The following is a 27,049-nucleotide window of genomic DNA, read 5'->3' as shown; positions in this document are numbered from 1 at the left end:
AATTAAATTACAGAACCGCTACTGTAAAAATTATAATAACTGGCTGGCAACCCTGCTGCCAGTATTTTACTGTAAATTTTATTTTTTACAATACACTACTTGAATGTGTGTAGTTGCTATATTTAGAGAAAGCATGTAAAATGCAGTTTCCAATATATATTCCTGATTGCTGAATATTCAATTGTAACTATTTATTAACCGCATAAGCATTAAACAACTGCATACAGTGTTGTGTAACATAACTTAAAAAGAACAATCCTAAAAACTATATCTGGAAGAAAACCAGAAACAAAAATGGCTTTGTGATCATGTTATCTCTTTTTCTCTTTTCCATGCAAACCACAACCGTCAATCCTTCACCAGTGCGGCTTCATGACAGCATCTCAGAGGAAGGCCACCATTACCTCATCTTCGACTTGTAAGTTTCTCTGACCGACCATACCAGATAAAAAGCCTCTTATCATTTTGTACAAACTATTAACCGGCCCAAACAAGGTCCTAGTGGGTAAATGCATGATTTGTTTTCAGAAATGGCGGTAACACTTTAGTTTAGGGTCCAATTCTCATTATTAACTAGTTGCTTATAGGATATTGGCTGTTTATTAGTTCTTATAAAGCACATATTAATGCCTTATTCTGCATGACTATATTCTACATCCCTTAATCTAAACTTAACACCTATTAATAAGCAGTAATAAGGAGTTTATTGAGGCAAAAGTCGTAGTTAATAGTGAGAATTGGGCCCTGAACTAAAGTGTGACCGAAGTGGCTAAATACTTTTACTTGCCTATGCTAATGTCAGGGTTTATGTGGGAAAATCTAATGACTTTATGATTTTGCCATAGTGTAGGGTGGATACAATAGATATCTTTATTCATATTGAAATAATTACAGCACTTACTGTATGACACCTTCATAAAACCATTGTCTTAAAATTGCCAGATGTTGAAAAGCATACGGGTGTTTCTTAGACTTCAGGTATTTTAATCATATCTGCTAATCAATTAAATTATTATTATTTATTTTTTTGCTAGCTTTTTGTCAGGAGCCTCTTGAGGAGCATACTAAAATATTGTGTGCATCAGGCAAATGGCGTCTGACAAGTTAGAATAAGTAAAAGTGGCAGAAAGATTTGAAAAGGATGTGCACAACTCGTGGAATTTTTATTCTAGCTCTACGGCTACAGAGTTGACTTGAATTAGTCTTACAGCGCTATCTCATGGCCGATTCTCCCCAGATTTGGTACACCATTTCATTTATACAGCCTCTATGGATCTGCCAAATTTCATTATGATCAGTCATTCACAAACTGAATTACTGGCTGCGAAAATTTGACAGTGATTTTGATTAGAACTAATAAATGTCAGCTTTTGGAGGCACTTTATTTTAATATGTCCTTTTTACATTTACTTTTAATTACACATTGGTACTTGTTGCTTGTAATTATACATTAACACAATAGTAAATACATGTAAAAAGTAATAAGGACACATTAAAATAAAGTGTTACCCAAGTATATTAAGATATATACTTATTATATTATATTAAGATCACATTGCAACTGCTTTGGTAATGTTTTACCACATTGGTTTGACAAAGTCAACATACTTATGTCGTATTAATAATTTTACTCGACTTCTTCTCACACATACATTTCTGACTTTAAGTTGTTAAGCTAGAGACGCCAAACTCTGCACAGATCTCCATGTTGTTCTTGTCTCACTCACTGGAATTTAGTTTTTTCTAAAACATTCAAAACGCCCCAAAGATCCATAGACTTACTACACAAAAGACACTAGCATAGATATTTTGGAAGTTATTGAGTCAAGGCAACATTGAATGTTTACTTTCAATACACAAACAGTATAGTTTGACCTAAAATCATGAGACTGGTTTCTTTAGATTCCCTGGGCCATATCAAGTCGATTGATTGGTAGTGTGTCCATATGGTTAGGAAACTGCACTTCATTTAATAATAATAATAGAAGGGGGGAATCTCCTCAACCACCACCGATGTGCAGCAGCACCTGGATGATGCGACGCCAGCCATATTGCGCCAGAACGCCCACCACACACCATCTGATTGGTGGAGAGGAGACAGAGTGATGAAGCCAATCAGGATAGTGGGATTATTAGGAGGCCATGATGGACAGAGGCCAATGGGCAAATTTGGCCAGGATGCCGGGGTTACACCCCCTACTTTTAGGACATCCTGGGATTTTTAATGACCACAGAGAGTCAGGACCTCGGTCTCATCCGAAGGACGGTGCTTGATACAGTAAAGTGTCCCCATCACTATACTGGGATGTCCCACACAGACCACAGGGTGAGCGCCCCCTGCTGGCCTCACTAACACCTCTTCCATCAGAAACCTAGTTTTCCCAGGAGGACTCCCACTTTGAACTGTTTCAGGGCATGGCCTGGTCAGTACATGTGACAGCACCACCTAGTTGCCAAAATATAGCAATGTTTAAAAATGCTTATAATCACTATTAAAAGTGGCCTATTATGCCGAGTACTAAATCTGCTATGGTCTGCCATTTTGCATGTTCTCCATTTTAAATTTTAATCAAAGAATTATTTTTTTGGTCAAAAAAATTGGCTCACGTCATTTTGAGACCATCCCGAGTTATGAAAAGATTTTTGATTGTTGTGCAATGCATTAACAGTGCCACCTAATCATCTCAAGTTAAAAGCATTTTTTTTTTTTTTTTTTTTTTTTTTATGCTACTTTGCCTAAAATCAGTACCAGATGTATATATGCAATCACATTTTTATCCATTGGTGTGCTTGGCCCCATCATTTCTGAATGCAGCTATATGATTTATTTTATTTTTGTACTCTCACAATTGTTCTCTTCTTCCTCGGAGAACACACCCAGGCTGCTGGAAATTGTTAGTAGACAAAATGAAAAGTTCACAGGGTCAGAAGTGCAGTACAGAAACCCCCATTATCTCCTGTCTCAAGTCTAATGATCCTCTAACTAGTGGCATTCCTTGCTGATTCTTGTCGTTTGGTTCAGAGTAACGGGTGGAGAGCTGTTTGAAGACATTGTTGCCAGGGAATATTACAGCGAAGCAGATGCCAGGTGGGTGGGCTACCAGCATAACACAAACGGACTATGTATAAAAGCATTACACAAATAATGTAAAATATGCAGATACATAAAAGCACACTAAGTTAAAGGGTTAGTTCACCCAAAAATGAAAATTCTGTCATTAATTACTTCCCCTCATGTCGTTCGACACCCGTCAGACCTCCGTTCATCTTCAGACACAAATGAAGATATTTTAGTGTAAATCTGATGCTCTGAAAGGCCTCCATTGGCACAATGCACTTTACACTCTCAAGACCCTTAAAAGACACTAAAGACGTCGTTACAAAGTCCATCTCACTACAGTGGTTCTACAATAACTTTATGAATCGACGACAATAGTTTTTGTGCGCAAAAAAACCCTAAATAACGACTTATATAGTGATGACGATTTCAAAACACGGCCTCATGAAGCTTCGAAGCGTTATGAATCAGTGAGTCGAATGATGATTCGGATCGCGTGTCAAACCGCCAAACTGCTGAAATTTGGCGATTCAAACTGCTGATTCGACTCACTGATTCATAACGCTTCGAAGCTTCATGAGGCCGTGTTTTGAAATCGTCATCACTATGTAAGTCGTTATTTAGGGTTTTTTTGCGCACAAAAACTATTCTCGCCGATTCATAAAGTTATTGTAGAGCCACTGTAGTGAGATGGACTTTGTAACGACGTCTTTAGTGCCTTTTAAGGGTCTTGAGAGTGTAAAGTGTTCCAATGGAGGCCTTTCAGAGCATCAGATTTACACTAAAATATCTTCATTTGTGTCTGAAGATGAACGGAGGTCTGACGGGTGTCGAACAACATGAGGGGAAGTCATTAATGACAGAATTTTCATTTTTGGGTGAACTAACCCTTTAAATAGTCCAGATAACTCACAAAGTCCAGTGTGGCCAATATATTCCACTGTATTTGACTAAAAGTTTTCTCCCTCTTTTTTCTTTTAATTTTTTCTTCTTTTTTTTTGTTTCCTGAAGCCACTGCATACAGCAGATTTTGGAGGCGGTCCTTCATTGCCATCAGATGGGTGTCGTGCACAGAGACTTAAAGGTAATTTATGATTGAGCTTACACGTCTGTCATTAGACAACACCCCCACCCCAATGCAGGCCTCAAAACACACTGTCAATTATAATTGAATCACAAACATAGCATTCAAAAATTATGGAAGACTATTTAACCACACTTCAAATGCATGCAGCAAATACAGAAGTGCACTATTTATTATTATTGTTATATATATTTTTGTCTTCTATCTAAAAACGTCTCCATCTAGAGTTGCACGGTTCTGGATAAATTGAGAATCCTTTTTTTTTTTTTCAAATAAAGATCACGATTCTCCCACGATTATGAACAGACGATTAAACAAAACTTTTACTAGTAATTGCTGCTGTCTACTTAAAAATATATAATTAATATAACTATTTTTTTTAATCAGGTTGAATAAATAATACAATGACTCACTCATAAAGACTTCACTTGTTTCATTACTGGATGAATCAGCATTTTTGAACGAGTCTCTTGAGTGAATGATTCAATGACTCACTTATGTACACTTCACTTGTTTCATTACTGGACAAATCAGTGTTTTTAAACAAATCTCTTGAACTAATGATTCAATGACTCACTCATAAAGATTTCACTTGTTTCATTACTGGATGAATCAGCGTTTTTTAACAAATCTCTTGAGTGAATGATTCAATGACTCACTCATAAACACTTCACTTGATTCATCACTGGATGAATCAGTGATTTTGAACAAATCTCTTGAATGAATGATTCAATGACTCACTCATAAACACTTCACTTGATTCATTACTGGATGAATTAGCATTTTTGAACGAGTCTCTTGAATGAATGATTCAATGACTCACTCATAAAGACTTCACTTGATTCATTACTGGATGAATCAGTGTTTTTGAACAAATCTCTTGAATGAATGATTTAATGACTCACTCATAAAGAATTCACTTGTTTCATCACTGTATGAATCAGCATTTTTGAACAAATCTCTTGAATGAATGATTTAATGACTCACTCATAAAGACTTCACTTGTTTCATCACTGTATGAATCAGCATTTTTTAACGAGTCTCTTGAATGAATGATTCAATGACTCACTCATAAAGACTTCACTTGATTCATTACTGGATGAATCAGTGTTTTTGAACAAATCTCTTGAATGAATGATTCAATGACTCACTCATAAAGATTTCACTTGTTTCATTACTGGATGAATCAGCATATTTGAACGAATCTCTTGAGTGAATGATTCAATGACAAATACGTTTTTTAACAGTCACTTGTAATGAAATTGAATCTTTATTATAAGCACTTTCAAAAGTTGATTTGCTCTGTTTTGATCACTACTGTAGACATCAGTGTTTATATCCGAACTATAAACTTGAATCCCAGTACTTCTGTTATAATATAACTATTTTTAGCACAGAAATAATGATACTGTGTGGTTGTGAAGCTGTTTCATTCCTAAACATTTATTATAACTGTAATCATACTTGTCAAGGGTTTAACAGGCAAATCGTAACAGGTAAATCATGCTAGAATCATGGTAAACTATGGTAAATCATCTGTATTGACTTCAAAACTGTCAAACTTAATGTTTTTAACTACTTTAAACGTCAAACCTTTAAACTTTAAACCTTCAAACTTAAATCTTTAAATTAACTTTTTCAAACTTTCTGGTCTATGCTTTTTCAAGCCAACTTCAAAGTTTGTTTACAAACTTTACTCATCAAGTTTAGAAATAAGATTGCATGTGTGTTTGAATGATCGCAATCTTTTAACGATTAATCGTGCAGCTCTAATCTGAAGGCTCTCAGATGTTCTATCAGTGTGTAGGTGATAATATACTGTATCAACCAATGTCACTGTTCAGAGACGTAACAGCTTCGGCCTATTTCACACACAGTACACTGCATAAGCAGCGCGTTCTCCTTTTAGCGGCCTTATTTAACAGGTTAACACATTCACACTGGGAGTGAGAGCCACGCAGTGAGATCCCACAAGTGGCTAATTTTAATTTTTTTCTTCTTCAGTACGAATTCGAAAGCTCTGACCACTCTTGAAACAAACACCAGGAAACTTAAAAAGACACTCAAGTAATTCTAAAACATTTGAACTCTGAATGCAGTCGACTTAAGCAGCCAGGACTGGGGGTCTCACGAGGATCATTGGTTAAAAAAAATAAAACTACGTATAAAACAATTGCTTATAATAACCCTTGACCTTATAAGCTTTTGATTGTGCTGTCTCCAAATGGTTGTGCATTCAGGTAGAGAAGCCACTTTGATCTGGGAATTTAGGGTCAATTATAGCAGCAATGGTCATTGACAGAACAGTTGCTGCTCTGCAGATATAACACCAGTAACATATACAGTAATGAATATGACTAGCCATTTACACAGCTCAAATGTGACAGAAACAGCACACACTGGGCTCTATTTTAATGATCTGAGCGCATGGTCTGAAGTGCATGGCGTGAGTGCATGTCTGAATCCACTTTTGCTAGTTTAACGACGGAAAGAAATGTTGGCGCGTCAGACGCATTGTCTAAAAGGGTTGTGCCTCGTCTCTTAATGAGTCATGGGTGTATTTTGGGCGTATAAACCAATCATAGTCTCATCTCCCTTTCCCTTTAAAAGCCAGTTGCACTCGCACCACGGAGGATTCACTATTTACATATGAGCGGAAAGACTGAACACTTCTCCAGAGAGGAATATTTTTAATATTTAAGAATGTGTGTGAGCTGCTGTGCATCCCTGTGTGTGTAATAATCAGAGTGTACGTGCGTTGTGCACCACCTATACCCCTTTTCCACCAAGGCAGTGCTAGAGCTAGTACAGAGCCAGAGCTAGTCCCAGTTCATAGTTGGTTCGACTGAGGAGCTTTCTAAGAACCGTTTGCTTTTCCACATGCTGAGAGCCACAACAGAGCCAGTCTTACGTCACTGTATACGTCTCATCTTTCTCAGCAACGCTAGCGAGGCAGCGGCAGTGTTGCCAAGTCAAGAATTGGGCTACTTCATCACTGTTGCCGTGGGCTGTTTTTCATGTCAGTGGGTTGAAGCGACCCCAATTATGTGATATTTAGCCCCGGGAATGCGAATTTTAGTAGGCAACCATGACAAAAAAACATATTTTACCGCCAAATGTGATTTTTACCGGGGAAGCCCCCCTGAAACGCGATTGGGCTTGTTTTGAGTAGCAATTGGGCGGGTTTTGTTGTGAAAACCTGGCAACCCTGGGCAGCGGAAACACACACACACCAGGCTTGTTCGAGATGCATCGGCGCTGTGCAGACCGATCCATATGATATATAAAAAAAAAACGCATGAGTGAATCAAAAGCATAAGGAGTCATATGCTCTCGCTGGACTCATTATCATACGGCGATCGGTCTCTGCACAGCACCGCTGAGAACAAGCCTTCCCTCAACAATGCAAACGTTGCGTTGCTATTGATTCCCAAGGCTTTACGATCCTACATCGGCATCAAAACACAACGAAAACACAGCGAATCCAACGCATTCATGCAGTTCGGCGTAATTTGTATAGACGGAGATTACAAACGAGCAGCAGCTGTTAGCTCCATTAGCTGCTATTTCAACAATGGCGGATCTCAGGTTTGTGTTGGTCTTGTTGACTCCGCCCCCAGCGCCTGACGTAATCGGTTCTTACTTCTAGCCCTGTTCTAGCCCAGCAATGTTTTGGTGCTACTTAAGAACCACTTTTCCTGGCTCGGAGCTGGGGCTTTGGGTGTGGAAACACAAAGAACCGATTTGAAACTAGGCTCTGCACTCAAAAAAAAAAAAAGGTTCTATATTGCACCAAAAATGGTTCTTGGCTCGTAATCATAGGGGAACCTTTTTTAGTGCTATATAGCACCAATTTTGGTGCTTCAGTGGTTCTTCAGAGGTTCTTCAGCGGTTCTTCAGAGGTTCTTCACCGGTTCTTCACCGGTTCTTTGACTAAGGTGCTATATAGCACATCTGAAGAACCGCTGAAGAACCACTGAAGCACCAAAATTGGTGCTATATAGCACTAAAAAAGGTTCCCCTATGATTACGAGCCTTTTTTTTTAGAGTGTGGCTCCGATCTAGCTCTAGCACTGCCTTGGTGGAAAAGGGGTACTATAGGCTCATATTACTAACACACCCTTTAAATAACACAAAATACTGCACTATTGACTTTAGAGCAGGTTTGTGTTGGTCAATGGCTCAGTCGTTTTCAGTTCCTCACAATAGCAGCGCCAACAATGCTCCTGAACACACCTGGTTTCCAGACCAGACGCCCATGGGTGAACAGATGGACCCCAGTTGCTATTTAAACAACGTGGCGCAGGACGTGAAAATGATAACTGCGTTGGGCTGAAACTAGCAAAAAACACATTGCGCCGATTGTATGACCACTGGGTTAAATGTTAACAAACTTGCAGAATCTTGCAAAAGAACATGACAATCGAGTGACTGGTGTTCTGAGTTGCTCATATAGTGATGTTAAGAGGCCGTGATCGATAGTATCGAAAGCTAATAACATCAAGGCAATGCAATTTAATATAGATAGCGATAATATAGATATAATATAGAATCGACTATACGTGAATATAATTTTTTACCTTTTATCAATTAACTTATGAAATACCACTCCAATATGTTCTAATATGTTGAAGAAAAAACTAAACTAAACTTTTTTGTCCCATTTGTTTCCATGTTTCTAGCCAGAGAACCTGCTTCTGGCTTCCAAATCGAAAGGCGCAGCTGTGAAGTTAGCAGACTTTGGCCTTGCCATTGAGGTTGAAGGGGATCAACAGGCCTGGTTTGGTAATGACACATTTATTATACCACCAAACAGCATTAATATGGAATTGCAACAACAACAAAAAACATAGATTAACACTACAAACATATATTAAGTATATGAATTGCTATTCTGTTCTATTCACTTTTTCTATTTATTTTCTGTACATTTGCACCTGTTTTGGTGCTGATTTAAATCTTTATTCATTTGATACAATTACTGTATGAATGTAGATGAATGTAGGCGTGAATTTATGTTGTCTTTCATATAAGTCGCTTGCCCCACCCCACTGAGTGTGCGTTTTGACGTGATCATTGGGCTTTAGCACCATCTCGTTCAGAGTCTTCAAGGTTGCAATAACATGTGGTTACTCTGCAAGCCTGACTTGTTTCTCTTGTCAACTGCTCTCGATTCAGTCACAATGACAGCTCATCTTTAGGGTATACATATTATGGCCGTGTTTCAGCTAGGATTTTGGCTGTCGCTTCATTTTCAGTGCCTGTTGGGGTTGGTGGCCTTGCCTGCTGCTGGCTTGTTAATAAATAGGCTTCACTGTTCCCAGTGCTTGAAGTGGGGAAAAAATATGTGCCGGTACTCCTGAGGGTGGTCTTCCTCAGTTGAATCTGCGTTCCTGAGAGGCTGCTCACTGCAGAGCAATGGATGGACCTTGAAGTCCAGCTCATCCTCTCTGGACATCTAGCACCCCCTCTCTAGATGTAATTGGTCGTAATGAGTGGATCTAGAAGGTCCAACCACACCATAACTCTATACCTCCACCCATCAGATCAACACAGGTGGAGCTGGACTAGGTCAAGTTCAACCCGTGATGTCCAGAGAGGGGAGCTTGGCTCTGCAGCACCACTTGTTTCGGGGAATTCTCCGCGATTGAAATTGCGTTCCAGGGGCGGGACGGTCAGAGTAGCAGCAACATGTGAGAAGTGCCAGTACGCAAGAAAAAGTGAGGGTACGCTACAGATTAAAATATAGACGCGCCCACTTCAAGCAATGACTGTACCTGAAGATAGAGTTTGTTGAGTACTATATGTCAGAGTAACACAATACATGTGATGACATAACTGTAACATGGTACATGGTGTTTATTTAAAAAAGAAGGATTTTAACACGCCTTACACTTGCACGTTACAATATTCCCCTGCTTAATGAGCGACTTACAAAACCCTAGCATAACTCCAGAGTTCAGGAGGGTGGTGGAATGAAGGCGGTACAAGGGGTGGGCCATGACTAGACCCCAGCACAAATACAAGAACCAGGGAAGAGCCATAACCAAACAAGGCAGAGCTGAAGGCCACGGTGGAGGTGGCGGGACTATCCTCCTGGCTTGTACCCCGGGGATAAGGCGGAGTGAGGGGACCGAAAGGTCACCAAGACATCCTGAGGACTAAAGACTAGGTGAAGACGATGGGATGCAGATCCAGAGTGACACCACAGGCCAGGAGGAACTGGGCAGACCCAGGGGATAGGAAGACCAAGGCAATATCGGTGGGAGTGAGGACAAAGGAGAAGGACCAGCCAAAGTGGTGGAAGGTGACGTGTAGCCGGAATCCCGTATATCCGTGGTGAAACAAGAGCAATGACTGACCAAGGCAGTCAAGGGACTCCAATGGAGTCTCAAGGATGAGTCGAGGGAGCGACAAGCCAACAGAACAAAAGGCCAAGAAAGGAGCAATGGACCCTGAATCCTATTGGAGCCATAAGTCAGAGTTTATCGACCATCTGAGGCTGGGCAGACCCTAGAGGGTCACAGTGATTTTGCCAAATAAGACATGTTCCTGGGTAGGGTTGGGAATCGTGAGAAATTTTCCGGTTCCGGTTCCGGTTTCGGTTCCGCCTAACGATTCCGGTTCCGATTCCGGTTCCATTAAAATTATTAAACAAATAGTGGTAAAGGAAAAAGGCACAATACGCAACTCAAACAATCCATTTTGTGTTTATTACTTACTCTAAAATTAATTTACAGGTTGGCAATGTCAAAAAAGTCCTGTACTGTACATATATTACAGTATTAATTAAGCCATTCTTGCAACACATTGTTTTTCAAATGAACACCTCTGAAATTGTCTTATTACATTTTATCTCTCTGTCTCTGAATAAAACCAAGTTATAAATTATATTTATTAGTTATATTTATTAATTAGTTGTATATTAATTTAATAGTAATTCAGTTATTCAGTGAACTTGTAAATAATAAATTGCAATTCAGCATTACAAAGGTAATTGTGCCTAAACGCTTACCTAAACCATGGTGACTCAACGGTTGACAAATATATATATATATATATAGGCCTTTCACTATAAATCTGGTATAAGCTCTGAGGCACTCTGTGCTGTAGCAAATGTTTTGTCAAATTGCTAGTGCAGCCTCCTTTGCATGTTATTAACTTTTCACATTTTGCTTCATTATCATTCATTCTTTGGAAATGAATCCATACTTGTGACTTTCTCTTCGCCATGCTAGTGGTCAACGAGAAAATATCTGACGCAAAACCGTAAATGTGTAGCGCGAGGGCTTTCAGTGCTGAAGTGCGTTGCTCTCCTGGAAGCGACAGGCAACGTAATTAATATTCATGATGAGGTGAGCCAGGGTTGCCAGGTTTTCACAACAAAACCCGCAGAATTGCACAATCGCTTCAACCCGCGGACATGAAACACAGCCCGCGGCAACAGTGGAAAACGGGAAAGCGGGAAAACCACGGACTTGGCAACACTGGCTGTCACTCGCTATGAAAGGATACGCTTCCAGCGCTTCGCACACACATTGCACCAGAACCGTTTTCGGAACCGAAACTTAGGAATTTCGCGCGGTTCTGGTATTTTTCAAAAATCAGTTTCGGTTCTGAATAAGAACCGGTTCTCGGTTCCCAACCCTATTCCTGGGTCAACATTCCTGTCCGAAAAGTGTGTCGTAACCCTTAAACCTAACCCTACCCATAAGTTATCCCTATAATCATAGGAAAATGATAGGTGAAAACCACCAACATAGAAGCAACTAATCCTGGTTCTAAGCCTAAACTTGACATAAACTGTAAATTTTTCCCACAAATCTGATTGATTGGAATGTTCCTCCAGATAGTCGAGGAGGGCTGGTGACTCAGGCAGATCGAAGCAGGGCCCAACAACCAGACAGATTTTCTGAAAAAATAGACAAAGACAAAGGAAATACCACTGAAACCAAGCTTGACGAATAGCCCCGTTATATCCCTTATGTAATATACGTGTAACATTGCAGCAGGGATGATGAAGGGAGAGCAGAGGAAGGCATCTTTGCACCAGTTTTCATTCTAATAAACAACATATTCCACAAGGTGTAGAGCACAAATGCAACAGAAACAACAAAGACAATAACCGACAGAGCAGAAGAAAATGAGGTCACTAAATACACAAAGGAAACAAGCAAATTAAGACCATGTAGTGTAAATTACCATAGCGATGAACACTGGTGGGGGGGGGGGGGACAACGGAAAATAAATAATTCATAAATAATTCAAATGTTTAGATTACCAGTTGTATTTTTACTTTCAAGGGACTAATGTGTGTGATGAATTTTGTCACTCTAATTCATTGTCTTGATGCGTGCGGCCATGCTTCGTTTTTTCATGATTCAATATACATATTGTACGTACAAGATACAAAAGAGTACTGTGAGCTTGAATGGTTTGTTATAAAGAGGACTGGTTCCAAATTCGTGGGGCCACATGATGCTGACTAAACTACTAAATTGTCATTTCATGGGGTCCATAAGCATGACTGCAGACTTTTTCTTTTAATAGTCAGTGAATTCATGTAGCTCAATTTCTCAAATATTTGCTCAAATAAAGGTTATGAATGCTTTTATTTCCTTCTGACATCAGGCTTTGCTGGCACTCCTGGTTACCTGTCCCCTGAAGTCTTACGGAAGGACCCCTATGGAAAAGCTGTAGACCTGTGGGCATGTGGTTAGTGTCTTATATTTCTGCATCAAACACTGATATACGTCACAGGACTTATGTGTGTTGTGCAGCACCCTATATTTCACACTCAGATATTCCAGAAAAGTTGTTCCAGTAACTGTTCTGGCATATGAGAATAGCCAATATGACTAAACCCTGCTTGAAACATTGCAGCACCTTACAACGTCCACCTAAATGCCATCTTGACCATAGATGTATGTACATGTAGAATCCACTTTCAACTGGAGACACGTCATCACACAACCTTTTTTCGCACACTTAACATGTACCATTTATCTAACGCGTTAATTTTGTCATCATTTGCTAAATAAACCATCAGATTGAAGGATGATTCAAACAAAACTATATTTTCTGCAAGCTTTTTTTCAAGGTAAATGTAGGTGTCTTTCAAAAAAAGATACTTGGAGACTCCAAAAGGACACCAAATAACCAAACGATATAGAGAGTCCATATAATTCATATATTTATGCACACCAAAGCACCCAGCATTACAGAAAAAAACTTCGACCTGACAGCATATACCTACATATCTGTCCACATAGCGAATTGCAAAGCTGGTGCAAACATACCCACGATGACTATGATGGGATGCTTTCATAACTACTGTTTTCTCTCCTCTGTCATTTATTTTGTTACTGAGAGGAAAGCAGCGAACACATATTTACAGATTCATCTAAACGTCACTCTCAGCATTGTGGACGGCGTCGGGATGTTCGATAACAGTATATCGCTGCAAAAGTATCTCAAACTTCTTTTTAAAACATAGCGAAGAACGAAAAAGAAAAACTCAGGGACTTGAGTCATGTTCAGTCTGTTGTAATGTACGTTGCGTCACTGATTTGGCAGAGACTCACTCGCGTCACTATGGAGTGTGTGCACGAGCATGAGCATTAAGTTGCTGACTGCAGTTCACTTAATGGCCACCGGTGTCACTAAGAACAAGAGTTTCTGAATTCTTAAGGCCTGTACAGACCGGGACAAATATCGCCAGCGTTTTTCGTGACGTTTTTTGAGTGTTCACACCCAAGTGATTTTCACTAGCGGCTCCAGGACGTGATCTCATTGGTCGGCCAGTTTTTAACGAGCTGCGTCAAAATAAAAAAACGAACCGAGGCGGTTTTTTTTTTTAATTACACTTTTTTTGCACACTCACATTGGCGCCCTTTGTTTAGTCACAAGGTTAAACATTGCGATAAACGCGCACGAAAATCATCCCGGTGTGAACAGGCCTTTACTGTGCATTTACACCAGACACGACTTGCACGAATAAATCGCACTATTCGGATCCGGGTATCAACATATGATTTTGTCCTCATTGTTGTCACTACTAGAGCAAGCAGCATTCATTTTGCGTGAATTTTGTTTATCAATGAAATTAAACACTAGTTCCACAGTAGCAATGTTTCCATCCACCTATTTTTATGCGCATTTTGGGATATTGCATCAAAAAAATGCTGAATGAAAACGCCAAGATGTGCATAAATTAAAAAAATGCTCATAAAAAACTTGTTTGATTAGGATACATTCTCATTGAGAAATGGCTGACATGGGCTGTTTACACGTCTTTTTTGTTAAAATCTACTGTTAATGTGTGACAAAACGTACTTTTAAGACTTTTTCAGGCAATAATGTAGTTGTTTAAAGCTCAAATCTGTGGTTTATTTATAAAGAGAGCGCCTATTTGAACATGTGATCTGGTGTTTTCGGAGTTGTGAGCTCCAGTGGATCAGCGGCGCTCATTAACCCCGGCGAGAGCAGACTTTCCTCGGCCAGTCCTTCATACATCTGCTGCTGGCTCTGATGTCTCTGTGGCGTCTCCAGCTATAATTCGTCTTGTAACGGCCGATCTTTGCTCTCATGGATCTATAATTTGTTCCCTGGCAAATCGTTTAGGCTGAGGGCAAAGAGAAGTTTCATTACTTTATATTTTTAGGCTATTTAACTTTACGTTACCGTTGTAGCCGACTAGCGCTGACTTTGAATGCTTGACTGAATTGTTTGCTTTATTTCATGTTTAGCTTCTTATACCTTTTACTTATACTTTTGTATTATTGATCAAACATAAACTTGCATTAAACAAAAAGAGACTGGGTTGCGTTTCATGTCATTTAATTTTATTACAGTGATAATCATATGCACACTTGTCTGAACCAGATATTAATATATGATTAATTTAAACCAAATAATTTTCTCCTCATTATTGTCACTACTAGAGCAAGCTCCTGATTGGTTAATACGGCGCGAATATCCGCCAAAGTTCGCACGAATCACGCCGCCTCATCCGCACGAATCGCACCGCAGAATGTCAGTTCGAGTCTTTGCATTGACTTAACATGTAAATCACTCGCGCAAAACGCTTCATTCGCGTCCTGTGTGAACGCACCGTTATGTGGCGTTCACACCGGACGCGATTCGCGCGAATAATTTGCGCTAATCGCGCGAAGGTGGACGCGTGTACATTTTGAGTTTACTCGCGCGAATCGCGCGTGACATTCACTGCACAACAGATGCGAATTCGTGTCATTTAATGTTATCACAGTGATAATCATATTGTCTGAACCAGATATTAATATACAGATTTTCTCCTCATTGTTGTCACTACTAGAGCAAGCTCCTGATTGGTTAACGCGGCGCTAAATATCCGCCAAAGTTCAGATTTTTCAACTTGAGCGTTTCGCGCGAATCGTGCGTTCAAAACGCTCAATTCGCGTCCTTCGCGATGCCTCAATCGCGCGAATCGCGCGAATCTCGCCGCCTCATTCGCGCGAATCGCGCCGCAGAATGCCATTTCGCGTCTCTGCATTGACTTAACATGTAAATCACTCGCGCGAATCGCGCGAATCGCGTCCGGTGTGAACGCACCATTAGACTCACTGGGTGGAAACGGTGCTTTATCCGGAAATGTTTTATGCGATATTGCAATTTTGCGCATAAGTTACATAAGCAACTTTGGATGGAAACATAGCTACTGCTGACAAATGACCATGGTATAAGCGGGATAATCCACAGCTAGCTGTGCATTAAACGATTTAATACTACAAGGCTGTTGAATGCTTGAATCTGATTGGTTGATGGGCGTTCTAAGGTGTGCAGTTATTTTCAGGAAAACGCACGGCTAAAGTAGTTCCAGCAGGTTTTGACCGCATTACAGCTCAAATATCACTCCAACAAATTATTTCAAAGATCCTTACAGACCAAAAAAGAACCAAAACACACAGCAACATTGAACAAGCAAATAAATATAGCAAACAATAGGACAAAAACGAAACTTACATACTCTCCTTCTCCCACTCAGACACACACACACACACACAGTACGGACACACACTCGCACAGAAGCGCTCTGACGATTTTATCAGTAAAATAGTTTAGCAACTTAAAAACTCACTCTCTCTCTCTCTCTCTCTCTCTCTCTCTATAATAACTGCATTATTCTGCAATCAATGGCTCAAGCCGCCACTACTAGCTCTAAAATGACATTTTGGAATTAGCAACTTTGGATGGAAACATTGCTAGTAGCTACTTTTTCAATAATTGAAGCACTTTTGAAGTACCTATGGCTGTTTTATCTCTGGTAAATATGGCTGTTTTCAAGGGCCTGGACTTTAAGCACCTTGTACGAACACTGCTTATACCTTTTGTTTAAGTGCCATGCACCAATATTGCATATATTAAAGCTTAAAGCTCGAGTATTGTACAATAATTTCTTCTCGCTCACCTCATCCATCTCAATTTCCTCTCTAGGTGTGATTCTCTACATTCTGCTGGTTGGATACCCACCCTTTTGGGATGAAGACCAACACAGACTCTATCAGCAAATTAAAGCTGGCGCCTATGATGTCAGTTAAAGCATCCTTCATGTAATGTTGATGATAACGCCGGAAGTGCTGATGTGTGTCTGATTCATGCTTGGATCCCTGTGTTGCACCCACAGTTTCCTTCACCTGAGTGGGACACAGTCACCCCTGAGGCAAAAGATCTTATTAATAAGATGCTGACCATCAACCCATCGAAGCGCATCACTGCTGCGGAGGCGCTCAAGCACCCCTGGATCTCAGTGAGCTTCTCTCCTTCCATCTTTTACTGTAAAAAAAATGCTTAATTAATGCACTTATTTCTGCATTGGATCATTTATATACTCCAGGTTAATGAAGTGAGCAAAGCAATTCATGAATTAGTCCGATTTAGCCATTTGACAGCTGTAACAGTCTGAAGGGAATGAGATGATTAATATTAATATGATGTATATTACATGATTAATTCTGAGGTTTTTAATTATGTTAATGTCCTCTTGTTTTACCTTGCCTTTTAGCATCGCTCCACTGTCGCATCTTGCATGCATAGACAGGAGACTGTCGAATGTTTGAAGAAGTTCAATGCCAGAAGGAAGCTTAAGGTAAGTTTATATAAGGCTGTGAGATCGCAGTGGTTTAAATCAGGGGTTTTCAAACTTTATGATGCCAAGGACCCCCAAACATGATGAACCTTTTATGAGGGACCCCCTTCCTAAAATCTCTATATTTTGTATGTATGGAAAAAACATTCAAACTTTTAGATAAATAGTACGTTTCCAAACTTAAATTGGCTATACTTAATGTTGGATGTATAAACCTGAAGCAGACATTTTCAATGAAAAATGATTTGTATAAGCAACTTTCACAATTAAATGTACGTACTGCGTTAAGAATACCGCCTTACAACCCCAGTGAGCGAGATAAAGGGGACTATAGTGAGAAAAACTCACTAGAAAGATACAAAGCAAACTTATATGTGACGAGCAGGGTGAGCGAGAGCCGCGAGAGAGCGACGCGAGGCCGGCGAGTGATTGGATGATGAGCGCCAGCTGCGCGTTACACCAGTCTTGGATCTCTCACAGAGGAGCGACGACTTTTAAACGTTCGCCGGTTCACGCCTCCTTCTTCCCATACATACAAACTGTGTTACAATATACAATTGTGGAAAGTAAGTATACGGCAAGAAAGGAGAGAAACATTTAGAAATTAAAGCATTAGAATGTTCAGTAGACTTTATCAATTTTTACTTTGTCTTTTTATTCTCTGAAATTTTCTGAGGACCCTTTAGAACCTTCTGGAGGACCCCTAGGGGTCCCCGGACCCCAGTTTGAAAACCCCTGGTTTAAATGATAAGAAGCATGAAAAGATCTGGGCCCGTATTCATAAAGATTCTAAGAGTCCTCTCAGAAAACTCCTAATTTAGCTTAAAAACTTTTACGTAGGAGTCTTAGCTTAAGAGCCGATCTGAGAGCAACTCTGAGCAAGGAAAATACAAAAACTTTTATCTTAGTGAAGAGGCGGGGCTGACCCCGTTGCTACGTATGACACAGTCTTTTGAAGACTGTGATTGGTTGGTTGTCCAAAAAGGGGAAAAAAGGAGCGCTTTTAAGTATAGGGTCTATTCTAAGCCTTCACTTTGAAATTACAAGCGCAAATTGTCCTATTTTACCGTTCCCTCTCACTCACACACACACACACACACATTATATATATATGTACACTGAAAAAAATGATTATGGCCCGATTAAATTAAGCATAATTAATTTGTGCTCGTTTAAATAATTTAAATGTAGTTTTTTTATTTTAATTTGAAAAAATGAATTGGTTTTATGGGAATTGCATGTGTTTTTGTTTAAATTGAGATCAAATAAATTGATTGCGACCACTTACGTTAACATTTTTTAGTAAATTCAAAAAATTATTTTTTTCAGTGTATATAAATCCTTTTATTATTTACCATGCTGTTAATTTTCTATAAGGTATTTGATTGGCTTAGAATTATAAACATTGTTCCACTCTTTCCAATTGCACTGATTGCTGGCATGTCTATTTAATTGGAGGTTTGAAAGTTGGATTTAATGCAACAAACATGATCTCTGCACGATCTAATCTGTAGCGTCTTAAGTCACTGTCCTCTATTGTCTGCAACACATTTCTTCTCCCTCTTCGTCTTTCTGCCATTTTCTCCGCTGCTAAAGAAACTCTTAAGCCTCTTAAAAGTCCTCGTCCGTGCTCCTAACAAATTTGACCTTAAGACCTCTTTTAAGGGTTAAGATGCTTTCTGAATTACTTTTTTCTTTACTAAGATTTTTTAGTTAATTTTAAGGGTAAACGCCCACATTTCTAAGAATTTTCTTAGAATTTTGTCACAAGGAGCTACTCTTTGCATTAAGATTCTTTATGAATACGGGCCCTGGGCAGGTACCCGAAAGATTGCAGGTTTAAACCCCACAAAGGTTGATCCATCAGCTATAAACATTGATCCCAGAGTGACACGTCACTTTAACACTTAAGCTGCGTTTCCACCGCTGGAACTTTCCCCAGGAACTAGGGGCTTTGGGGCGGTACTCTGTGTGTTTCCACCGCAGGAACCGGGGTCTAAATGAAGTTCAGGGTAAAGATTTCCCCCTCAATATGGCCCTGCTCGCGAGGTAGTACTTTTTCTAAGTTCAGGAACTTAGGACTAGGGGTGTGCGATATATATCGTCTGCGATAATATCGTAATTGTTGTTTTAACGATGTGCGATCTGACCTCACACACACCCAGAGAGTGCGCGCACACACTACGTGATGTAGTTTTGTTGATTAGACTAGGGGTGCGCATTAGAGTACACACTTTCACTGCGTGCTATATTTATATCATATAATATAGTTAATAAGATATCGCACAAAGATTGCAGTATATTGATTTTATGCAAGTTTACTAAACAAGAAGTAAATATTAAGTAACTTACAGTTTAGACTTCCATATTGCCTGTTTTTGCTCTATTTCGCCACCGAAATAATAGTTCAAAACAAAGTCACAGCACTGTATCTGCGTCTCTGAGCAAAACACAGCGGCGTTTTCATACTGAATGAATCAGCTTTTTGAACGAATCAATTGAATCGTTGATTCAATGACTAATATAGATTAAGATATTCAAATGCTTCGTTCCTTGAATGAATCAGCTGTTTGAATGAATTGTTTGAATCTCAATCGCTCGCTCGTTAAACGTGACTTGCTGCCACCTACTGGCGGTTTGAATTTCACAGTTAAAGTATGTTTTCATGTTTTAAATAATTTCAAATATCAATATTATTCAACATTTTATGTTTTAAACATCAAAACATTTATGCATAACTGCAGGTTATTAATTTGTCACTTCTGAGCTGTGTTAATGATCTAAATGCCACTTCAGATGCAGCTTCTGTGTTTCCTCTGCACTGCAAAGATTCATTTTGTTGATACTTATTTCATTTGATTGGTAACAGCCCTATTGTGTCTTATTATAATACATTTTTATTACATTTATGAAATTGACACAAAAGATGTAAAAAATAAATGTATCAAGGTAAAGATGATTTCTGTCACTTCTGTGAACTGACCACCACACAGAATAAGAAGAATATCATCAACTTTAGGAGTCAGCTGACCATGGCAGTCCTAAACCTGTCAAAGGACCAGCACAATAACACACTCCGCAAAATATCGTCTAATTATCTTTATCGAGAAAATCCCAGAAAATATCGAGATTTCTTTTTTTGTCAATATCGCACACCCCTAGATGGGACTCGGATGCTGAACATGCTGATTGGTTGAGCTCACCCAGCATTATATTTCAACTAGCCTCGGTGTGTGCAGTAAGAGTCGTTTTCTATTGAGTTTAAAAAATACGCCTGATGGACCGACGGCGAGGTTCAGGCTTTATTTCGTTTTTTTGCAGAATCCAGTGCAGTGTTAATTTCGTTGAAGAATAATTTTCGTCAACAACCTTTTTTCACTGACGAAAACGAGACGATAACTAAATAAAAACTAGCGTTGGATGACAAAAACTATGACGAAAACCTACTGTTATTTTCGTCAACAAATAAAAACGAGATGAAAATGTTAGTGAGGGTCGATTAGGGAAGAGATCCAGTCAGAACTGATGTCCTGTGTAACAGATGCGCACATTTGATCTGAACTGATCTAACCGCTGGAAAACACGGCTGACGATGAATGAATAGCGCACATTTATGCCAGGATATTGTTTATGAACTAATGCTGAGGAATAATGACAATGTTTACTTTACGATGTTTATATAGTAATATGTTTTAGACGGTTGTAACAATGCATATTTTATCTCCTGAACTTGAATGAGCTCCTGCAACTGCAACAGAGGTGCAGACATTTCAAAATAAGAGTCCCGGTGTATTTCCAGCTTGTTTATAATTAAAAGTCACGCATTATATATTCGTTTTTTGCTTACACAATAAACTGTATTTAATTGAATTCCCATTTAATTCATAGTTAGGAGGAAAGATCAGTATTCAACACACATTCAATAAAGTATCAGGGTTATAATAGTTCACTAAAACCTTTTAAAAAAACTTAATTACTTGAAATTAAATAAATGTTAACTGAAATTAAAAACTAAAAAAAAAACTTATTTGAAGCTTTAGCTTAACCTGATATGGCCTACTGACTAAACAGAAATAGAAAGTTACAAAAACTATAGATGTTTTCAAAAAATAGACAAAAAAGTGAATTGAGCTCTTTCGTGTATTTTTAATGTCAAAGACAAAATGAGGTCAAAATGTCAGTTCAAGTGACAGTCGGCTATGTAATGCTTAAACGCTTAATGTATTACAATTGAACTAAACTCATTTTTACGAGACTAAATCTACTGTAGATTTAAAATCTTATATTTAGTCGACTAAAACTAGACTAAAACTAAAAACAATTCAGGTGACTAAAATATGACTAATACTAAATAAAAATTTGCTGTCAAAATGAACACTGATCTAGTGGGCTCTGTGTCACCGGGCTAATCTTCACGGTACTTTAGACCGCGATGGAAACGCAGACAGCAGCAGGATTGGGGGAAAAAGAGTTCCTGGGACAAATTGTTTCGGGTAATTTTGGTGAAAGCTAGGCCATTTAGAATCTTTAACAATTCCAAATGGAATTCCAAAAAGCCTTTTGAATTCCAAATCAGATGCAGAATTGCTATTTGAATTTGACAGTACAAATAAAAATTAATTCAAACAAATTCTAATTTTAGAAAAATAAAGTTTGTCAAGTTTGAACTTTTTTTTTTTTAAGTTTTAAAAGCCTTTTGTTTGAAGGTTTAGAATTCCAGAATTCCTCTTCCCGTCATTCCATTTCAACTTCCTGTGAGGGGCAATTCCATTCAAATTCCTACTTTCTAATTAAAAGGGAGCCGATTAAAGCAGCACTATGTAAGTTTTCCGTCCGCTTGAGGTCGCCTGTTCAAAACAAAGGCGTAGTTTGATGACGTCACGTTTGAGCGCAGAATCTTGGGTCATGTGGTCTTCAGCTCACAGCCGGTGGGAAAGAATCGGGACAGGACTCGGGCAGAAATCATGTGGATGTGATTATTAACGTTACTGTAGTAGTAAAAAGTAAAGCTGAGATTAGCTGAGAGTAAAGCGTTTCTGCAGAATAAAACCGGAAACTAACGCGGATATGATATCATCGACAGGCCACGCCCTCACACGTCCCGGTTCCTTTGGTTAAAATAGCAATTTCTCACGATTTACATTTGGGATATTGTAAGTACTCAACTGAACAAAATATATAACACTGGCCTAGTGGTTTTTGGATATTTTACTGCAAAAATATTACATATTGCACCTTTAATAAATTCTGAATTTTGCATAGCTCTAAAAACAATACACCATTGTTACTGAGGGAACATTTGCTCAAAGGTCCTCTGTGTTTTTCTCTTCAGGGGGCTATTCTCACTACTATGCTGGCCACCAGGAACTTCTCAGGTGACTCTGATTATTAATATTTCTGTTATCTGCTGTTTTTGTCAGTGTGAGTATGTCAGGATCAGGAGCCGCACTATCATACACTGGAATTGTTTTGATTCACGTTTCATTGAAGGTTTGTCCAGAGGCTTGAACATCTTGTCGTGTTTGAGGGCCTTTACTAAAAAGTTGGTTGATGGTGTTTAAGAGATGTCATAATAGCAACACTGTCAATTGAAATTTAATTATTTCACTCAATTAGCCTATTATACACACCGATCAGGCATAACATTATGATATATCCTAATATTGTGTTGGTCCCCCTGACCCATCGAGGCATGGCCTCCATTAGACCCCTGAAGGTGTGCTGTGGTATCTGGCACCAAGATGTTAGCAGCAGATCCTCTAAAGGATTAGTTCACTTTCAAATAAACGTTTGCTTATAATTTACTCACCCCCCTTGTCATCCAAGATATCCATGTCTTTCTGTCTTGAAGATTGAAGAAATTAAGATTTTTGATGAAAACATTTCAGGATATTCCTCCATATAATGGAAGTCAATAGACCCCAAACGGTTCAAGGTCCAAATTAGAGGTTCAGTACAGCTTCAAAGGGCTTTAAACCACATCAAACGGTACCAAACGATCAATAAGGGTCTTATCTAGCGAAACGATCTGTCATTTTTTTTAAAATAAATAAAGTTTAAGTTTTATAAGCACAAATGCTCGCCTTGCTCTGTTCAGCGATAGCCGCTCGTGACGTCACGTAAAACGCAATTACGTTGAAAAGGTCACTCCATGAAAGGCGTCTCCATCAAACTCGCTCAAATCCTTACGCCTGCCCATTTTTCCTGCTTCTAACACATCAACTTTGAGGACAAAATGTTCACTTGCTGCCTAATACATCCCACCCACTAACAGGAGATGAAGAGATCATCAGTGTTATTCACTTTACAGTGGTCATAATGTTATGCCTGATCGTGTAGGTTTTAATGAAAAATGTCTTAAATGTACATCTAACTCATGGAATTATTGCATAACAACCCCATTAATTACAATAAATTGTACCAGTTTGGGGCAGCTTACCGCAATATTTTATCTTTCCCTTCAAAATGAAAACAATATTTGTTTTCCTCCACAAATCAAAAAACGTTGGCGTGTCCATAAATCTTCATAATCTTCAGAGAATGGCCTGCCATATATGGAGACTGATTAATGAATGAGAAACACTGAATATAGAGGTGATGAAGGTGACCTCTGGTGGTGAGACGACGGTACAACTCTTACTCATAGTGGATCTAGATGGAGCTATAACACATTATAAACGTCTTTCTGTCTAAAACCAGATTCTGCAAGAGAGAGAAAAATCTTCCTGAATGTTAGTTTATGTCCATTTGAGTGGTCGCAGCAGAAGATCAGGCACTTCACTTGGTTATGTCAGAATTTAACAGAGATGGCAAAAGTACACACACATCCTTCACTAAAGTAGAAGTACAGATACTCATGTTTAAAGAGTCTCTGGTAAAAGTACGGACTATACTTTTTACTCAAGTTAGAGTAAAGTATGTGCTCCGACATGTACTTAAGTATAAAGTAGCAACTACTACCTGTTTTAGTGTCACGCTGCCAACGCTGTCATATTAATACATTCATACAAAAGAAATTACATTACATTCATTTGTGAGTGTATCCAAGATGACAGTAGCACACTCATCCCATACACCCACAACAAATTCTGAAACCACGGACAACCCTATTTTTTTTTTTTTTATGTTTATGTTTCTATGTTTTTATGAACAGAACTGTCTCCACCTTTTTGCAAAACAACCACCTCATTGTAATTTGTTTGCACATAAATGTATTTTAGTCCAATTTAAAGTATTACATTACGACCATGTGTTATTGTTTTACCTTAAAACGACTTAAATACCCTAGATTTAACAGAACTATATTTTCTAAATTGCCTAAATGTCCAAATTAGTACAATAACTACATCATGACAATATCTTTATAGAAAAATCCTAATACTGAACATGTTATTGAGTCATCTTTTTACCTTATGAAAACTAAACATGGTATTAGTAAAAGTATATATATTAATATTGGCGGATTGATTACCATTTGTATAACCATAGTTTTACCTCAAATTTCATGGTTAAACTATGGTTAGTGTAGCAAAAACATGGTTAATTTGTGGTTGCCATGGTTTTTGGTTTCATATGTAGTAAAACCAACGGCAATTTCCGTAAGGGTTGTGTTGTTGTCTACCCTAGCTCTCTGTAAACCTATAATACCAATGTAAATATGTGTCTGCTAAATTACAGTAACTTTACAATAGATAATAATGATGTCCATAGCATATGAGTGATGATAGTAGGCTAATGGAGTGCTAACAGTTGCTAGCAGTTAAATGCTTAACTTAGTAAACAAAGACACAAGTGCAATAGCATATTTGCAAATGAAACCGACCTGCACTTGATCAGTATTTTGGCTCTCTGTTTCATTCACGAGTCTCTCGCATTGATTAGCCTATCGGGAAAAAACCGCTTGGCGGAGGCACGGCCACGGGAGCGCGCCGACCGAATCCTAGCGTTTGCCAGTCAAGACTAAACGATTCATGATTTATTAGAGATTAAAACTAAAGTAGGCTAATGAATCTGGTTTGAAAATTAGGCTAATGAGTAGAAAGTACAGATATTTCAGTAAAAATGTAAGGAGTAAAAAGGTGTTAGAAAAATAAATAGTTAAGTACATTTTTCTTTTTAGGTTCTTACAGGCACATTAGCCAAAATTCAAAATTTCGCAGGAAAAATAGTTCCATTGACAGTAGTGGAGATGCACAAAGCCCTCCTTAGTCACTTCCTAACTAAGCAGCTTTAAACACAGGGAATGTGTGTGTTCAGAGTTCAACAATCTTGAACATTTAAATGGGAAATCCATGTAGGGACATTTTTCGCCTCAGGTTGAGATGACTAAATTGCAAAAAAAAAAATATGTCTTAAGACACGAAACGATCGGTTTCTGCGAGAAACCAAACAGTATTCATGTAATTTTTTTACCTCTTAACAGACGAATGTCATCTAGGATTCCCAGCGCCATAACTTCCAGCGAATAAGGTCAAAATACTGACGTGATCAAAGAAATATATATACATAGATGCCTCATTCGACCAATCCGCGCAGGCACTAATGAGGAATCTGTATATCTATGATTGCGCCGGTATTTTGACCTTATTCGCCGGAAGTGATGGTGGGACGACTGATGCAGAGCCATAGAAAAAAATGAAATACATTTTTAAATATGGATATTTTTCCTTACACAAACGCATCGATTAGCTTCAGAAGGCCTTTATTAACTCTCCGGAGCCAGGTGGAGCAGTTATTCGATGGACAGATGCACTTTTTATGGACTTCAAAAACAGAGCAACTATTACTGCTATTAAAATGCTTGGATTAGCCTGAACATTTATAATATAACAGAGAAGAATGTCATATACACCTCGGCTGATTTGAGGGTGAGTAAATCATGGGCTAATTTTCATTTTTGGGTGAACTATCCCTTTAACTTATTTTGATGATTTAAAGTAATGTAAAAACGTTCTAAGGTTACGTATGTAACCTCTGTTCCCTGAGAACAGGGAACGAACGCTGCGTCTAGCTGACGCTATGGGGAACGCCTCCAGCGTCACAGGTGTCTGAAGCTACTATCGAATCACGTCAATCCTATTGACCGACGACAACCCATGACGTCATCACTATGCGACCCGGAAGTATATAAGGGCGCTGTGCCAACACATACACATCTTCTCGTCTGAAGGGACTGTGTGGCAGATAGGCCCTGAAGCATGGCAAAGCGACGCAGCGTTCGTTCCCTGTTCTCAGGGAACAGAGGTTACATACGTAACCTTAGAACGTTCCCTTTCGAAAGGGAACTCTCGCTGCGTCTAGCTGACGCTATGGGGAACGATATACCAACGCCGCCATGCTGAGGGGAGTGTCTGCCTAGTGGCAGTGACCACTGTCAACACAAGTAAATTCAACTGAACAAACCTGAGCCACTCCCTCAGGTCACACTGGGCTGTCAGCGACAGCATTCCCTACGGTCATAGCCCAAGCTATACATCTAAACGGAACCTTAACGCAACTGCGTGAGGTTCTTATCCAGACTGCTCAAAGGCCCGAGACCACTACTTCAACAGAAGGGGTTACTTTAAGGGAATGTGGCTAGGGGACCCGAAGGAACCCTGGCCAGTCACTATTCGGGAAAAAAGTTCTCCCGAATGCCACCAGGGAGGCCTGACCTGGTGCCCTAAGAGTTATGGACACTTCGGTTTAGCCAACCCTGTCTGTTCAGACAGAGCCTCTGGATGGTGCCCAGGAGGCATCCAAACTAAGGGACTGAAAAACTGGCAGTCCTACTCAGCCCGGA

The 27,049-nt window shown here is 39.1% G+C and overlaps 1 protein-coding gene across 1 annotated transcript in view; it reads left to right on the top strand.

The window, feature by feature from the left end:
* camk2a (calcium/calmodulin-dependent protein kinase II alpha) overlaps positions 1-27,049 on the top strand; it is a gene marked incomplete at its 5' end in the record, with an annotated part of 125,446 nt that overhangs the window by 61,035 nt on the left and 37,362 nt on the right. The window contains 9 exons of the mRNA XM_079835240.1: positions 364-418; positions 3,023-3,088; positions 4,070-4,142; positions 8,825-8,927; positions 12,774-12,857; positions 16,617-16,711; positions 16,807-16,929; positions 17,185-17,268; positions 22,601-22,643. Of these exons, the coding sequence (XP_079691366.1) occupies positions 364-418; positions 3,023-3,088; positions 4,070-4,142; positions 8,825-8,927; positions 12,774-12,857; positions 16,617-16,711; positions 16,807-16,929; positions 17,185-17,268; positions 22,601-22,643 (726 nt within the window). The remainder of the gene's footprint in view (positions 1-363; positions 419-3,022; positions 3,089-4,069; positions 4,143-8,824; positions 8,928-12,773; positions 12,858-16,616; positions 16,712-16,806; positions 16,930-17,184; positions 17,269-22,600; positions 22,644-27,049) is intronic.

Source organism: Gobio gobio (assembly GCF_949357685.1).
Source record: "Gobio gobio genome assembly, chromosome: 14".
Lineage (NCBI taxonomy): Eukaryota > Metazoa > Chordata > Actinopteri > Cypriniformes > Gobionidae > Gobio > Gobio gobio.
Note: the sequence above shows the minus strand (reverse complement) of the source record. Positions and strands in the feature narration are given on the sequence as shown.